The sequence below is a fragment of the Rousettus aegyptiacus genome, unplaced genomic scaffold, assembly GCF_014176215.1.
Source record: "Rousettus aegyptiacus isolate mRouAeg1 unplaced genomic scaffold, mRouAeg1.p scaffold_m13_p_10, whole genome shotgun sequence".
NCBI classification, from domain to species: Eukaryota; Metazoa; Chordata; class Mammalia; order Chiroptera; family Pteropodidae; genus Rousettus; species Rousettus aegyptiacus.
This window is the reverse complement of record NW_023416285.1, coordinates 53381171-53399199: the sequence shown is the minus strand read 5'-3', so window position 1 is coordinate 53399199 and position 18029 is coordinate 53381171. Positions and strand designations below refer to the sequence as shown.

The 18029-nt window shown below is 30.6% G+C and overlaps 1 protein-coding gene across 1 annotated transcript; it reads left to right on the top strand.

Annotated features, from left to right (window-relative positions):
• The first annotated feature begins 2336 nt into the window (after positions 1 to 2336).
• CSN3 (casein kappa) lies at positions 2337 to 6675 on the top strand. The gene is made up of 3 exons (XM_016123358.1): positions 2337 to 2390; positions 4986 to 5018; positions 6217 to 6675. Exons 1-3 carry the CDS (start codon positions 2337 to 2339, stop codon positions 6673 to 6675), a joined length of 546 nt encoding a protein of 181 aa, XP_015978844.1.
• The last annotated feature ends 11354 nt before the right edge of the window (positions 6676 to 18029 follow it).

Here is an 18029-nt window from a genome sequence, read left to right as displayed (position 1 = left end):
AAGTTTTATTTTTCATTTCAGCATTTATTGTTAAGCTTGACTATGTCTTGATATCATTTTGAGATGAGTTTCTAATTTAAATCTTAGGTTTTGTATGGTGCCATGATCAAATTTATTTTTAACTTTATTTTGGATTAAAGTCAAGGTTTGATATAGACTAAACTACTGAAGACAACATAAATTCTAAAGAAGGTGTTCAAGACAATGAAGCTATTCCTACAGACAAATGGAAAGGGCTAACTTCTCAAGAAGATGGGCATGTAATAATAATCCAGATGAATTCCTTAATTCATTTCAAATTTTATTTCTATCTAAATGTTATAATTTTATTTGCTATAGTATAGCTATAAGACATGCCTTTCGTAGCCTCATAAAAGCTGACTAGTTCTACTGTTTCACAAGTTTACCAAATGATGAAGGCAAATTTAAGTTCTCATTGGTTTAAGTAGTTGATAATTTAAGTATGGTTTTATCTCTCTTTCTGTTTATGCTGAAAAGAGTGTAATGACTATCATTTTACCGAATGTTCATGCGTGTTATATAATTTTGTGTAAATTAAAATTTTGTGTGATTCATCATGGAAATATTATTGTCCTATCTATAATCTTAAAAGTTAACTGGTGATTGTCTATATTTACCATACTATATTTTAATCTTTAAATTTGTTAGAAGATTAGATCTTAATTATTCCAATCACAAAAAAAAGAAATGATAATTATGTGATGTGATAGAGGTGCTAATTACCAATACAATGTCAGTCATATTACCATATATAAATGTATCAAACAACAAGCCATACACATAAATTTACACAATGTTATATGTCAAATATATTTTAATTGAAAAAAAAAGTTAACTGGCAAATGAAGAATTAATAAAGAACTTCATCTCTCTCAATAAAACTTGAGTTTGGTATGGGTCGTTCATATCTATTCCACATGAGTTCCTTTCTATCCAATGATATCTTATCAGTGGTTCCAAGGTCAACTTAGTAGACAGCCTTTCTAATCATTATTACCTGAGAATCAGAGGCAAATGGAGCCTGGTATGCTCCCTTCCACCTGACTTGGACTTTAACTCTGTGACCTTTCTCTGTAAAACTCAGTTCATAGTATTTGAGTCTGTACAAGTATGGTGATATCAATAGCTGCAAAAAAATATATAGTTAGTACTTACTTTACAGGTATATTATGTACTTAAATATTAAAAGTTTGAACATTGTATCTTTCTGAAAAGATAATTCATTTAAAAAGAATCAAATAAGTGGTTGTGACAATCTCATACTCCTTTAGAAATATAAAGCAAATTTATTTCTTTAAATTCTTCAGATAAAGCCACTATAGTTATCATATCTATATTTCTTATTAAAACAATCATATTAATCATATTTTTTATGATTATTGAAAAAGGAGATTATGAAAACAACAGTTTGGGAATATTCCCATCCCTTCCATCTTACATATTTCTGTTAGATCAATCATAGAATTACAGAATTTGAGAAAACACTTAGTTCAAACCTCCATTTTATAAGTAAGAAAGGTAACGCCCAGGTAAGAGAAATTACTTGACCAAAGTTATTCGAGTATATGGCTTTAGATAGGGCTCCGTCCTCCAAAGGAATGTGTAGTCACATCAGCCTTTAATTTAAAATCATTCGACTTGTTTTGATTCTTTAGAAAGCCATGTCTAACTAACTCTAACCTGGCATTTAAAGCTTCTCTCTGCCCTAAACTTTCTTTTCAACTTTATCTTCCCTATCCCATAAAACACTCCCTTCAAAATGTTCATCTATGGATAGTCCCAAGACTTCTCCTGTACGTGAAAAGTTTCTCTATAAATCTCTGCAGAGACAAGTCCCACCTACATGCTGTCTCCTACACAAAGAATTTGTTGATTTTTTTTCTAACAAATCTTTTATCTATAGAAAACTACTTTTATGGCATTTCCACTTTCTTTTCACTTACATTGATTTGTGTATATTATGTCTTCCTAAAATTGATGCTACTTGTTGGCAAAAGCAATTCACTCTGATAATCTCAACACATGACTTAGAAACTTGTTCTTAGTTGATACATGGTATATAGTAAATAAATAAATGATTAATCTTATAATGATACTTTCAGTAATGTAGCCAAAACTAAAGTTCATAAATTTTATACTCCATGTTTGTTTTTTTAAAAAGCTTTTGATAAAATAGTTTTCTACATTGGCTAAATTTACCCATAAATCTGGATTTTTTTTTCTTAAAGCAAAGTAAACATTGTTCCAAATCACTCTTAAATCATTAGTAATAGGTCCTTTTAATTGAACATTTTTAATTTCTGTTTTTAGGTACAATGATGAGATTTTTCCTAGTTGTGAATGTCTTGGCATTAACCCTGCCTTTTTTGGTGAGTTAATTTCATCTGATCAATTTGTAAATACTTAAAGAAATTTAATTTAAGGACCCTAATTATGAAAATTTCTAAATACAGTTTAGAGAACAAAATAATTGCATACTAGCTATATTTTCTTAAAAGTAACCTATTTTTATATGTATTTTTATTATAAATGAAAACTTGTTTTTCTGAATATCCTGCTAGTTCCTAGGATTTAGGAAATGACACTTTATCATATATAAAAAGCATTTAAAATTCTCATACTATAGAAGAAAATACATTCTGAGAAAAAAAATTCTAAAAATATTTTTAAATTACACAATGTTCTAAAACTAATTTATTGAGGATAATACAGAAATCACAGTCCTGGATCAGAACTTTTAAAAATTAAATTCCTATCTCACACATACTCCAATCTCTTTAAGGACTAAATCCTTAAAAGATTAGGAGGAGCTTGTTTAAGTTCGTTTATAAGTTTCAAAGACCTTGACAGATATACTTTTAACTTTAAATGTTATCAGATCTTTCTTACACTCTTCCCACTATATCAACTAACTCCTTCCCAGGAATCATATGTATATAAACAACTCTACGGTTTTCAGGCATTTCTTTGAATTACATGCTATGTATTAAGGCTATTGGATCAAGAGAAAGATTTGTTGTTGTTGTTGTTAATTTTTTTTTACCTGTTTTCATTGTTGTTTTGGCTATCGCGCTGTTTTATATTCATGTTCAGCAAAAATAGGAAGGCAAATGTAAAACAATCTTTGTTATATGACCTCTTCTTAGATTATAAAATTTGAGAGGAAACTAGTCCCTGTTTCATAATTTATTTATTATTAAATTTAGACTTGTTTTTAAGTTACTATCTATTAAATAATTCTATTAGGTTAATTCTTGGAGTCAAACTTTCAAAAATTTGAATTAGTATGACTTTCACATTTATTTTATTTCATTTATTCTTTGAAATTCCATTTTATTTTGGCCATCTGCACATTTAGAACTTTGGTTTTCTCTTTAACTGATAGGGATTAAAATTTAAATCAGAAAATAATTCATAACTGCCTGCCCGATAACAACCTCTTCTTGAACTACTTGAGCCTGCTCTAGCCCTAAAACATTCCTTCCCATTTTCACAAAAGCTTCAAGCCTCATGGACTTGAACAAATATTTTTTTTAAGTTGTAGATTTTATCTTTCAATCTTATAAGTAATCAAAATTATGCAAATGAAAAAAGTGATAGCATTTTTAAGTGCTAATTTATCCCTTCTCTCCAAAATAAAAACAGTTAAGATATTATTACTATTAACAATTATGAAATGAACTGCACAGTGTTATAACATATTGGTGGCATTATAAGTTGGCACAACTTTTCTGTACAATAATTTGATAATTCCTATCAAAGAAATTTTGTCCCCTCCAAAAATCACATTTTTGAAATGCTGTTGATTCTTAAGGAATTAATAAAAAGTATTAAAAAGACTACTGATATTCGAATGTTATTTATCTTTCTACTTATAATAAAGCAATTTTTGAAAGAAGACTTAATGGTTAACTGCAGAGTAAAAATTAAAATCTTATGGCATAATCATTGATCATCTACTTTTCAACTATAAAAATTATGAGATGAAAGGAAAAATATTATGAGATTATACTTCTAGAAAAAGCAAGATACAAGATACTAAAACAATCATATACCAGGAATACATAACATAGATTGATATTATATTAACATGTCTAAATCATCCAAATTATTGAATTCTATAATATTCATGTCACTTTTTAACCTTTAAACTATGTATTAGTATTAGTAATTCAATACATTTAGAGCAAAACAAGTCTCTGTTGCAACACATCCAAATTTTATTTACATAAAATTTCTAATTTTCTGTACCTATAACTTTCAAAGGTTACTAGAGTCTTTATTTTTTTTTATCCAAGGAGTAAATGTGAAAAGTCCTGAACTAGAATTGTAATTTAAAAAACACTTAACATTATGACCTCATCTTAAAAGTTTATAAAACCTTTGTATTTAAAGTTTTATACACACGTCTGTGAAAATTATTTCCTTATTCTAATTACCTAGGCATGTGGCAATCCAGATTAAGAAAAGTACTATAAAATAAATTAAAATTGATTTAACAATGACACTATTATTTATACATGTATATGTCGACGTTATGTTAGGAGCAATTAAAAATAAGCTCAACGCTCCTCTTATTATTAACAATGTACATTCGATACAAACAAAAGCGTATTTATATTTTTTATTTAAGCAAATATCTGACACAATAGTAAGACAATCACATTATTTTCAACCTTGAATTTTTCACCCTAGTTGGTGATTTTTAAAGACAATTTAATCATGAAGTTTATTATTACTATTTTAATTAACATATTGCTGTCACTTTTAAGGTGATTTGCAGACTTTATAGACCTTAAATAATCATGGAAAAGGCTTTACAATATTTTACAATAACATAATAAAAACAAAGAAAACAAGTTCTGTCTTTAATACTAAAGTTATTTTTGAAACCACAAAAAAATTCTATACTCTGTCTTGCTTCTTTTTAACTTATTTTTTATTATGGCTCTGAAACTAACCAGGGTGCAGAGGTGCAAAATCAGGAACAACCAACAGTAAGTGTATTTTAATTACTTCTGGTAGAGGCAAGAATTTCTGCTTCTGCAAGTTTCAGTGATATTAAAATGCTTTCTGTCTAATATCTAATTAAATATTTAAACTCCATAAATAATCTAATAATCTTTATAAAACTATCTTCACCTCAGCAACCAACCATGTGAATTAACCTCAAGGTTCACATGAAAATCTTGGTTTAATTTTATAGCTCAAGTCATGTGTTTTTAGTTTTCTTGTATTGTTAACAACATGAGAAAACATTCTCAGAATTTAATATTGAGAAAAAAATAAAAACAAAAATAAAGTTTAATATCTCTCTTGCCTACTTTTTAAGAATTTGGGAACGACCCCACTCTGACCCACCTTCGAATATTTTTCATACATTTGTCTTTACTTCCTTCTTTTGTTTCCCAAATATGTTTGAATAAATACATTTAAATATGTATTCTTTCATAAGAAATTCTTACTTGCAGCGTAATTTTGTTGATTTATTTCATGTGGAAATATCTAATAATATAATTTGATAAATTTACATAATCAGTAGAACAGAAGCACATAAAAATTAAAAATTTCCTAACTGATTTTTAAGGGATAAAATTAAGCCGAAAAATATCCAAAGTATAAGTCTAGGAATTCACTTTATTTTACTATTACACATCACTTTATTTTACTATTATTTTATTATTTTACTATTTTACTATATTTAGGTTTAGGGGGTGGAAAGTCAGCCTAACTTCTAAATAAATAAAATTTGTGAACAATAACAAATGTGTAGTGGCAATACACATATACATATACACATATATATGAATATATACTTTTCTCTGTGTGTAGTATGTTTATGTATAGTATGTCAAAGCTTTCTATGAAAGCTTATTATAAGGCCTAACATTTACTGAGTACTTTTTATTTATGCCAAGTTCTAGGCAATGTGGTGGTTTTACATTATGGATTATCTCATGTAATTTGTTTGAAACTAATATTTAAAAGAATATATTTATTAAAAATCAAAAATGGATGAAAAATACATAAATCATATCTTATGAAATTATATGGTTGCTGGGTTCACTACTTTCAATATTGTACTCACTCAACCACAAATACTATAAGATATAATTTCAAAAAATTCTGATTTGAGATATCTCTACATTCTACTCTACAATAATACCAGATTTCATAAATTTATTCTCTTTGCAGGGCTGTGAGAATAACGAAAGATCGTTCAATCAAAACGCAGTCAGATCTATTCCAATTCATTATGCACTGAAAAACTATCTTTATTCTGAACCCAATTACTACCAGTATAGACTAGCTTCACTAATTAATAACCATTATATGTCTTACCCATATTATGCAAAATCAGTTGCAGTTAGGCCACATGCCCAAATTTCTCAGTGGCAAGTCTTACCAAATATCTACCCATCCATTGTGGCACGTCACCAAAACCTAAATCCGTCATTTATTGCCATTCCCGCAAAGAAAATTCAGGATAAAACAGTCATCCCTAGCACCAATACCATTGCCACTGCTAAGCCTACATTTATTCCTACCCCTGAACCAACAGTGAGCACTGTAGTTATTCCAGCAGTTTCCTCAGAATTTGTCATAAGCACACCTGAGACTACTACAGTCACAATTACTTCATCCACAGTGTAAAAACTCTATGGAAGCATCGAAGAAGAAAACACAGGTAAATGAGCAAAGGAAAAACATAAATAAAGATAAGATTCATAGATTTATCAATACGATCATAAAAATCTAAAAGTATAAATGGATAAATTAAGTCTGTTATGGGGACAGGCAAAATGGGATGATTATAATTTTAATTTAGTTGTGCTATAACATTGATACACTCAATTCTGTTCCAACAAGCAATGAAAAATAGTGTTATTTTACAAATTAAAGAAAAACTTGGAGACTTTATCATTAAATTGTTTTTCATCAACTGGAACACTCCTAAGAACTATTTTATTTCATTCCTAACCACACGCAAAGACAATAAAGTAAAATACTTTGTTAAACATGATTTTTCTCATTTCAAAAATAAATTCTTAGAACAATTTATACTGAATATGAATTTAAATACATTTTAGTTATTTAACAGAGTTTTTATGCTCTAATTTTTTATGAATAAACTGAAAGGAAATGTTTTCCATGCATTGTTTTATTTCAGATATCATTTCTGAAAGGATCAATAAAGTTAGGCACCCCAAATTTCTCCTATTCTATAATAAACTCACGGAAGAATTCTAATTCTTAACTTCAAAAGCATTTACATATTAAAAGGATACTTTCATAATATTAAATGGAATGCCAAATGTTTATATTTGTTATTTGGATAAATAGATAATGGCAGTCTAAATTAATTTGAAACTTATGGGAATAAGTTAAATAAAGAGAAAGATTAATAAAATAGGAAATTACCAAAGAGTATAAAATAATTTTGGGAGTTACCAAACTTTGAGAATACAACAAATATTTTCAGTGCTTCAATCTGTCTACATGTCTTATGATCTAAAATGTAACGGCATTATAGCAGAGAAAGCTACTTCTTCCACCTGTGTGACCTTAGGCAAGTCATTATTTTCTCTGAACTTTCATTTTCTCATAATTTGGTTGTTATGAGATTCAAGTGAGACTACACATCGTGAAAAAATTACAAAAGCTGATATATCTGTAAAACGTAATGCATTAGTAAATATTAAAATTTACTTACAGTCAATATGTCAAGTCTCGATTAAATGATAAAAGTTTTACATAATTATCTCAGTTTATTTCTATGGAACAGATTTTACCATTATCCTGAATTCACAAAGAAATAAAAAAGGGCCTATAGATGTTAAGTAAGTTGCCACGACTAGAAAATTTTAAACTGAGAACCAAACCAAATCTGTTTGATTTCAGATAATGAGGCATAATTATTATGCCATCTATTTTCATATGGTTGTCTAATTTGCAGAAATAAACAAAACATACTATGGTTTCTTTAGGTCAGCATATGTGTATATTGTATTATTTAATTGACACTTAATAGGCCATCTCATAAGAAAAAGATAATAAGCTGTATAAAATTTGACTTATTAAAATTTAGAAAACAAAATAAAAAAATTAATGGAGACAACATGAAATCAAGTTATTTAGTATGCAAGTTTATTATTTAGAAAGTGAGTTTATTATTGATCCAAATATATTATTACATGATTGTGTTTTTCATAGACTGATCATAATTTCAATCTTTATATTTGTTCAAAATTCACAAATCTAAATTTCTAAGTTAACCCATTGTATGTCATTTATAAACAAGCATGTAAAGGACAGCATCTATCTATAAATATTAGGTGAAATCAATTATTTACAGTTCACTATGTGCCAAGGTTAAATATTTAAAAATATTTAATTTAATAAACGCCTTGTATACTAACTCCTTAGATAGAAAGAGACAAATCATGGAAGCTAAATAAAATCTATACATCATGATAGCTATTAATACATTAATAACTAAATTCCAAAAATGTTATCATTTTTTTATAGGTCTTGCTGAAACCAAATGATGACTTCAAACTCTCCTTTGGCTGCTTCTCTGCCTTCGGTCAAAAGAAAATTCAGCTCATTTCTCTTCTCCCCTTTTATTTTACTTTTATGCCACATTTAATTTTTTGGTTCTTGCATAATAAAGCCAACTGAATGCAACAGGATCTCTTAATTTGAGCGGAGTCTGTGTATAAGCCTCAAGGATCTTCGAAACTTGAAAGTCCTAGGCAAATTTAGTGTGAGTTTGAGTACAGAAGTTTAACTGGGGACGAAGTTCATAATTTAATCTAATTCTCAAAGTGATTCATGGTCTAACACTGATTAAAAATGTCTTCTCCAAGATGACACCAGAACTGCTAAATTTATGGCCTAATCATTGGGACCAGAGAAGAACTAAGACAGTATGTTGCAATCCAGAGTACCCTAAAGTGACTCTCATGAGCCATAGGGAACCTAGAGTTAACATTACATTTAAGGGCCCAAATATATTGATAACTTTAGTCTAAGAAGTCTCAAGAGCAAATCTTGGTCATAGGCTACAGATGATCACAACCACAAACACAGATGCATGACAACATCAACAAGCATTGACTGAGGCTCTTGTCTTGCATGATGAATTTTCTCCAGACGGGAAGCTACAGTCTCACATCTGTCCAAACACACACAGAGACACATACAAGACACACACACACACACACACACACACACACACACACACACACACACCCCTACCTGGAAGCTTCTGGAATTGAGGTACATTCATTGGTCTATAAAAATTGATGAATACTCGAAGTTCAAAAATATGACATAGTTTTTTTTCTTAATCAAACACCACAATGAATGGAAGCAATCTAAGTGTTCATCAACAGATGATTGGATAGAAAAGATGCCATACATATAAACAAAGGAATATCACTTGGCCATAAAAAATAAAATCTTACCATTTGCAATGACATGGATGAACCTAGAAGATATTATGCTAAGTGAAAGAAGTCGGACAGGGAATACCATATGATTTCATTTATATGTGGAATCTAAGGAACAAAATAAACAAATAAAATGGAAACAGATTCATAGATACAGAGAACATTGGTGATTGCCAGATGGGAGGAGGTTTGGAAGGTTGGGTGAAGAAGGTGAAGGGATTAAGAAGTACAAATTGGTTATTACAAAATAGTCAAGGGAAAGTGAAGTATAGCATAGGGAATATAGTCAGTAATATTGTAATAATTATGTATAATACCAGTGGGGTATGAGACTAATGAGAATAACTTTGTAAACTATATAATTGTCCTAACATTATGCTGTATACATAGAGCTAATATAAAATAATATTGAATAGCAATTCTAATTAAAAAATAAAAATTAAAAAATATATATGGGAAGGAAAATGAGTGGGTCTTTTAGGTGCTTGCTCCACATTTAACACATCATACCAGAAAAAATATAAATCACTCAACCCTTATAAACTGCTTTCTCATCACCTATCAAATCTTCTGTTGAAACCCTCAATTGATGTGCAGTTAGTAGGAGTGATTAACAAGCTTTTACTTTCTCTTTCACTCACTCAAATGCTAGAGTCCAGAAGAGAAACATGGTCAGGAACATGGCATGACTGAGCCTTATTTGCTACGACCTTTCAAAATATTACTAATTTCTTGAAAAGCAACTTAAAAACATAGAAAGTAGAATTTAAGTTTGCTAATTAAAAGAAACATTTATCATCTACTATGTACAGGCACAGGTACTTTAAGAATTATTCTGTGATATAAAACAATGATATTTTAATAATAATAAGCAATCAATTGTTATACAGTACATGCTTAAGGCCAGTCTTCTCTGTTTATATGTATTTACTCATTTAATATGTACTCATGGGTTACATATTATTATTATTATTGTTGTTATTATTATTATTACAAAAGAAAAATGAAGTAAATTTTCTCAAGTGGAGTTGGGATTTGAACCCAGATAGTTTTGCTTTAAAGTCCATGCTCTCAACCACATGAACACTACTATAAAAGAAATTTCAGTCTGGTGAGCAAAGTAGAGTATGAAGCAAAATAGTTTGAAATAAGAAAAACATTCATAAGTATTAATATTGGCTCATGATAATATAATAATATGTCTAACTAAATGATATTTTTAAAAAGAGTTGTTAAAAGTAGGATTTTAAGTTAAACACTTATGTCTCAAATATGACATTACTCCATCTTTGTACCAATTAGATTAACTCATTGGAGTATTCTATGTACCTAACATTGCATAGTAAATCCCTCAACTACTAATTATATCTTAAGAAAATAAATTGATGAGTTGGTTATTTTGGATTTGTATAAATTACTTTCAGGTGCTAGGGTCCATTCATGTGAAGGTGGTTTGTAACTAATGAGAAATTAGGTCTTCAGTACAGAAAAGAAATCTGATCTGGATCAAATTCATTCATCAATTATTCATCAATGCCCACTATATGAATATAGCATACCTCTAGGACTTTGTAGTCTAATGAGATTTAGAAGAACATTACGAAACAACCTATAACTCTTGAAATAATGTTATTGATCTTCATTTTGTGTATGTGAAGATAATTTTAAAATGGTTAAACTTAAGATAGTAAAAATTTATGAGCTTTAGATGTAAAAACTGAATTAAAGTTTTAGCTCAACATTTCTTAACTGTGTGACCTTGAGTAATATATAGAATGGAAACTAACATTTTTCTGATTTATTGATATATGGTTCAGGCTCTGGAACAAGGATTTTACAGATATTACTTTATTCTATATGGCACTATGTGGCACCTCTTACAGAAGTACCAATATTATACTCATGAATTAATGAAGAAACTGAGGCTCAGAGAGATTAAGTAATTTGAACAACATCAAAAAGTTACTAAATGGTAGAGTTTAGCTTTGAACTCTAGCAATTCAATCCACCAGACTTCATTGTCTTACTACTAGAACATATAATCTTTAATTTGAGACATTCATTAGCTTACTCTATATTAATTCAGCGTTCAATAAACTTTTATCCATTTATCCCTAAATTTTTATTCTTTTATCCCTTTATTCCTTACGTGACATTTCCAAGGACATCCACTGTTTACAAGATAAAGTCAACTTTCATTATCTTGCTATTATCTTCCCACCGATTCAAAAACTCCTATAATGGCTTTAGTTGGATCATCACCATCACCGGCACTTTCTTGAAGCTGCTCAAGTCCTTTCGATAATTCGTATCACCTAATCAAAATTCGACTCCTTGACTTAGATATCATATCTTTAAGAAAACCTTTCCTGAATTTCCAAGATGAAATGTTCCACTAATGTGGTACCACAGCATCCTGCCCCCTACCAGTTCCATTTCTCCTTAGTACTCATCAAATTGTTATACTTACCTGCCTGCCTCTACTGCTAGGCTTAAGCCCTATGTACATATAAACTGAGCTCTTCTCACTACTGTCTCACCAAGATAAGGTCTAATACTGTGTAGGAACTAAATAAATATTTCTGAACAAATGAATTGTCAATAACTGAAGTTGAAACACCCATTTAATAGGATTAAATAATCTAAACTTTTCTTACAAAAAATCCAGGTAAAAAAATGTTAGTCTTAGCATTTTTTTAGTGATTATGAATCAAAATACCAAAGTCAGTGACATATTTTTAGGCCAATTTTAAACTAAAAAAAAAAAAAGAAATTATTGCTAATTATATTACCAATCACAGCAATTTAAAAGGTCAAAGGGAAAAAGGTTTTTATAATTTAATCTGAGCTTTCAAGGAAAGAAAGCTAAATGTCAACAGAATGATAACCAAATTGCTATATCAGTATTATGTATTATCTTAATTCTAGCATGAAGGAGATGATGGCATATCTTCTTTCCAATTTTCTTAATGTAATACATTATACTACAGTAATGGCCAAATGCCTGTATTAACAGAATAAAGGCTATAAACCTAATAGTCATGACTGAGGAACAAAAATAGACTTGAAGATTAAGTGTAGTTTTTATGTGTATATTTTATTGGAATACACTAAGAAATCCCAGAAACTCTTGAAGGCAAGATTGAATTACTAAACATTTCTATAAAATTAATATTTGGCATTAACATAGTTATTTTTCACATTTAAAAATTATTATTTTAAATCATTCACCACAAAATATCTACAACCATTGTTTTGATTGTTAAGACAAGGACCTTGAAAAATAAAACCTTGACATACCTCGTGCCATAGAAATAATAATTTTTAAACTAATGATTTTAAGTAATAGTACAAATAATAAAAATTTTATAAAAATAAAATTTATTTTCTAAGTAAAGATGGGAGATTGAAACATAATATTTCCATGATAGAATCCACAAAAGCAACTGATTTAACAACAGATGACTTTTAATCAGCATTATCCCTTGCCAAGTAATCTTATTTAAGTTTTCTCGATCTCTTCCTAATAAGAAAAAAGCAAGAGGGACATCCAAAGATAAAATGTTGATTATTCAAAGGTTTCTCACTAGTTTGTATTTGAAAACAACTTCCAGAGCAGCACCAGCCTGGTTAAAAGAAGATAAAATCTGACCAGAATACAGGAGAAATCCCTTTCTAAGGTAACTATGCAGATAAAAGATTAAGACATAGATTTTTCTTTTAGGCTCTGGGCTTTCCACAATTTGAAAATAAATATGATAGCCAAATAAACCAATAATTGAAATTACCTGTCAACTTAGACAAGTTGAACTTGTTTCTAACAATATTTTATTAATTGTTTTGAGTGGGTTATACCACTCAAAGTCTAGTGCCTGCTCACTTTAAGTATTTCTGCAGTTTAATCAAAGCCTATTCCTATGAATTTCTCAAGTTCTGTGGTTGAATAACAGCCTTTGATATAGTTCAATCACAAAGCAAATGTGTTTTTGTTGAGTAAAAATTCCTATAATAAGAATGTCTTATTCTGCCTAAAGCACTTTCTGGTGATAATGTGAGTGCTGACTTCAACGCTTCCTTCAACCCTTCCAGGCCTCTATGAGAGCATTGTCTTTAACATCCTAAAGTATAAATTACCATTTTTTTAAACTAAAAAATTTTTTTAAAATAATTTTAGTTAAATAATGGGTTTATTCTTAAATTTAAAGAAGCAATACGCTGGTAACCACAATTACTCAAAATTATGCTTACATTATTTAAACTTTATGAAAGGTAGCTCTTTGGGAAGACAGCTCTTTGGGAATCAGCAAATTTTTAGTAATGGTATTCCTTCCTGAGAAGTCTTACTACCATAATTTACTAAGATAAATGTGGATTTGAATAACATATTTATCACTATACCATTAAGTATGGATTATCCTTATTCTTTTTTCTTGCTAGGTTTCGTGAAGAAAATATGAAGGTCTTCATCTTATCTGTGATCATCTTGAACCTTATTACATTTTTGGTAAGTTTCCCCTGCTCTTAAACAGGTAATTTTTTCTTCTCATTTAGAAAATGATAAAGATGTACATATTAATCATATGCCACAAAACATTTTTGAGTAGAAAACATCATGGTGCTTGTTACCAGGATAATGCATGCTATGTTGCTTTAAAATATTACCATAAACTTTATTATATCCTTTTCTATTTATTCATACAATGGGAATATACATATAAAAAATCAGAAACTTCTGTTCACACAAAAATATGCATGTGAATGTTTATAACTGATCTATCATAATTGCCAAAACTTGAAGCAACCAAGATGTCCTTCAGTGGTGAGTAGATAAATAAAATGTGGTATATCCATACAACGAGATATTATTCGGTGCTAAAAAATGGAGCTATCAAGGCGTGAAAAGACATGGAGGAAACTTAAATGCATATTACTAAATGAAAAAAGCCAATCTGAAAAGGCTGCATACTTACTGTATGATTCCAATAATACCACATTCTGGAAAATGCAAAAATATAAAGACAGTTAAAAAAGATCAATGGTTAGCAGGGGTAAGAGGGAATGAATAGGCAGAACAAAGAGGATTTTTAGGGTAGTGAAACAATTCTATAAGATACTATAATAGTGGATGCATGTCATTATATATATGTCAAAACCCACAATGTACAACACCAAGAGTAAACTCTAATGTAAACTATAAACTTCGAGTGACAATAATGTGTAATATAGGTTCATTGATTGTTAACAAATGTACCAGTCTGGTAAGGGATATTGATAGTGGAGACTACGTATGCATGCAGAGGCAGGGAGTTTATGAGAACTCTCTGTACCTTCCTCTCAGTTACACTAGGAACCTAAAATTTCTTTGAAAAGTAATCTGTATAAAAGAAAAAAAGAAAAAATATTGAAATCAAATCTGAAAAAAATTTTAAAGGCCTATTTTAAATTTTTTACTATGAATATTTTTAAATACAACCAATGTAACTTGATGCTACATATATTTGATTCATTATATATATTTTTATATTTGCAGACAAGTGAGGGTCTTAAAACTCATGACCACCCAAGGCAGAAACTGTTAAGGCTAAATTCAACTTCCAAAACTAGAAAAACGAAGTCTTCACATGCCAAGGCTGCATCAAAACAAGCCCAAGTCCAGGTATAGAAGCAGCCACAAAGCCAGGTTTCACTTACTGGGAATTGACCAAAATAATTTCCATCAGTTTTACCAAACCAATTTCTAGCATCTAAATTTTTTAAAAATATAACTTTCAAGTCTATATCCAAGCACTCATTATCTTCTCAAGATGCAGCAAAGAGGTCTACCTCTACCAAAAATCAATTTCTAGCTAACGAGATTGCACAAAAACAGCCTCAGTCAAAATCATTTTCAAGAAATCAGAACTTAGTCCTCAAATCTGCACACCAACTGACTTTAGCTGAAAAGTCTAAATCCAAAGTCATCTCCCAGCACTGGCATAAAAAGAAGAAAACTTTTAAGACTAAACAGAAACAGTCAAAAGTTACCAAGTCTATACCTAAGTGGACGTTACCTTTGCACAGTATAGCAAAAAGATCTTCAGTTGCTAGTGCTACACAGAAATCAATGTAAAAACAGCAAAATGGAAAACTCCACTTGCCAAACCTGTACTTAAACACACATCATCTTCCCTAGGTTTACTAAGAAGACACCTGGTTCTTAAATCTGAATAGCCAAAGTCTAAAATCCCCAAGAGTAAAACAAGGAGGCTTTCTTCTAAGATGTCTCCATTAAACAATTTGCCAGGCTCCAGATCTACTTCAAAAAGAATTGTTAAATCTGTAGCCATGAAGTCCCGATGCTGCAATTCTGCCAGAAGCCAGCATCTAGTTTCCAAAAACAAAGAAAAAAAGATGAGACTTTTACATTCTGTTAACCAGGTTCCAATTTACCCACTGTACCACATGCTCCCAAGCATCATGGAGGCAAACCTCATCCACCACCATCTTGTCCATTAAAATCTCATCTTTCTCAACTTCCAGCTCAGACATCTAAAGCTCATAATTCCATACTTTGTCAACATCAACCAAAAAAGCAGCCATCTGAGAATTCTGTAGAAGCAACTACTGCATTGCACACAGCATCAACTACTGTCTTTGAAGATATCATTATGACAGTCACTGGAGGTACAAATGATACTACAAACATAGCTCAAATTACACCTACTGTAAAAGCCTTCTCACCTACTACCACTACCTCTGCACCTCAAATCACCACGCAGTCAGTCTCCTGATACCACTACCACCAGACAAGAGACCACTACTCTTGAAGGTGACACGACTGCTACCATAATTGACACTACTGCTGCTGCCAGCAGTGAAACCATTTCTGCAATTGAAACCGCTACCACTAACACTGGCACAACTATTGAAGGGACTGCTGTAACTGCTTTTATGACAAGACTCACAGCCGCTGTAGTGAGCACTAACAATGCAACTGACCCTGCAACCGATACCGCAACCACTACAGAGGTTCTTAAAACCACAGCAGCTGCTTCAGGAATGAACACCCTTGGCACTACTCTGCTCATAATCAATATCACTTCTTCCCTCCCTAATGCCAGCATTGTAACAATATAACTGTAGACACTATGCGTGAAGAGGATGTCACCACCAACCCTGAAGAGCATACCTATGACACTGAAAATTATGATTCAGCCTCTAAATATGAATATGAATATGGTCCAGAATTTGATGAGGATTCCACTGCAATTCCAGAATTTAATGCTACAGGCCCTTTTACTCCTTCAACTCCAGGGGCCACTATTCCTGTACAAAATGCCTCAGAACCTACAACTGACAACACTACTCAGAACCAATAGGTGATATCTACTGCACACAGCCCTTGAATATCAATTGAACACCCCAATCGATAATCAAAAATATGAGAAAAAATACTGAAATTTTTAGCAATGAACATATAGCAATTCTTTAAGCATATTTTATTGTAGTTTTAGTCTTTCTTCTTAGTCAATCATCAACATGTCACATCACATATTTCAGGTACCATAAAAATTATCATTGCATTTTATTATGATGACTGAATTCATTTCACAGACCTCAATACTTGATATTGAAGTGGAATTTGTCTTTTATCCTCACTCCACTCTAAAAAGTCCTTGATGTTCTAAAAGCAAGACAACCTAAATTCTTTTCATTCCCCTCTCTTCAGCGCTGAAGTCTCTCATTCACTGACCTTGACTAAATTACCCAACAAAAATTTTGCTCTTATAGATTAAAAGGATAATTTATTAACTTGATAAATTTTATTCTTATGGAAGGAAATAAACAGTTAAAAATGTTACCCATAGAATAATAAAAATCTCTTATGTAGGATGTGAAGTTTCTAGGATGCTATAAAACTGGAGGCATAGATATTATTCAGAGAATCTGATAACTGAACATGCCTTCTTCCCCTGCATGAAAATTTAGACCTGGTAAATATCAAGAGGCTTCCAGAAGTCTACAAACATCTCTTTCTATGGAAAAGAGAATTTAAATTATTCCTCAGCTACAAAGCACTGGGAAGAAACAGCATGTCTTTTTAGATCCAGCAAGACCCTGTCTTGCATGGATAATGTCACTAACATCTTTGGGACTGGCCTCCCTCCTCACCCCGGTTACCACACACATAGACTGTGACCCAAGGAGAACTAAACAGAGAAATCCTACCCCTGTCCCTCCTCTTTATGATCCTCCGAGAGATAATTTTCTTGATCTAATTTTACAAGGCATGTGTGTATGTAGATTGAAGCTTGTCTATCAATCTATAGCTTACCTGAAAGGCTGGCCTCATTTATTATTTCCACTTCTCATCACAGAGTCCTTCTTCCTTTCTACAATGTGAAGTCAATAACGTACATACAAGAGTAATTTAGATTTAAAAATAAACCAAAACAAAAATTATTTTTCTCCTCAGGCCACATATATTTTAGGTTTATCAGTTTTTATCTTAAAATAATTCTCAAGTCTGTCCCATAGCAGTTTTTTTTCTTAGATTTTTTAATAAATTTATTG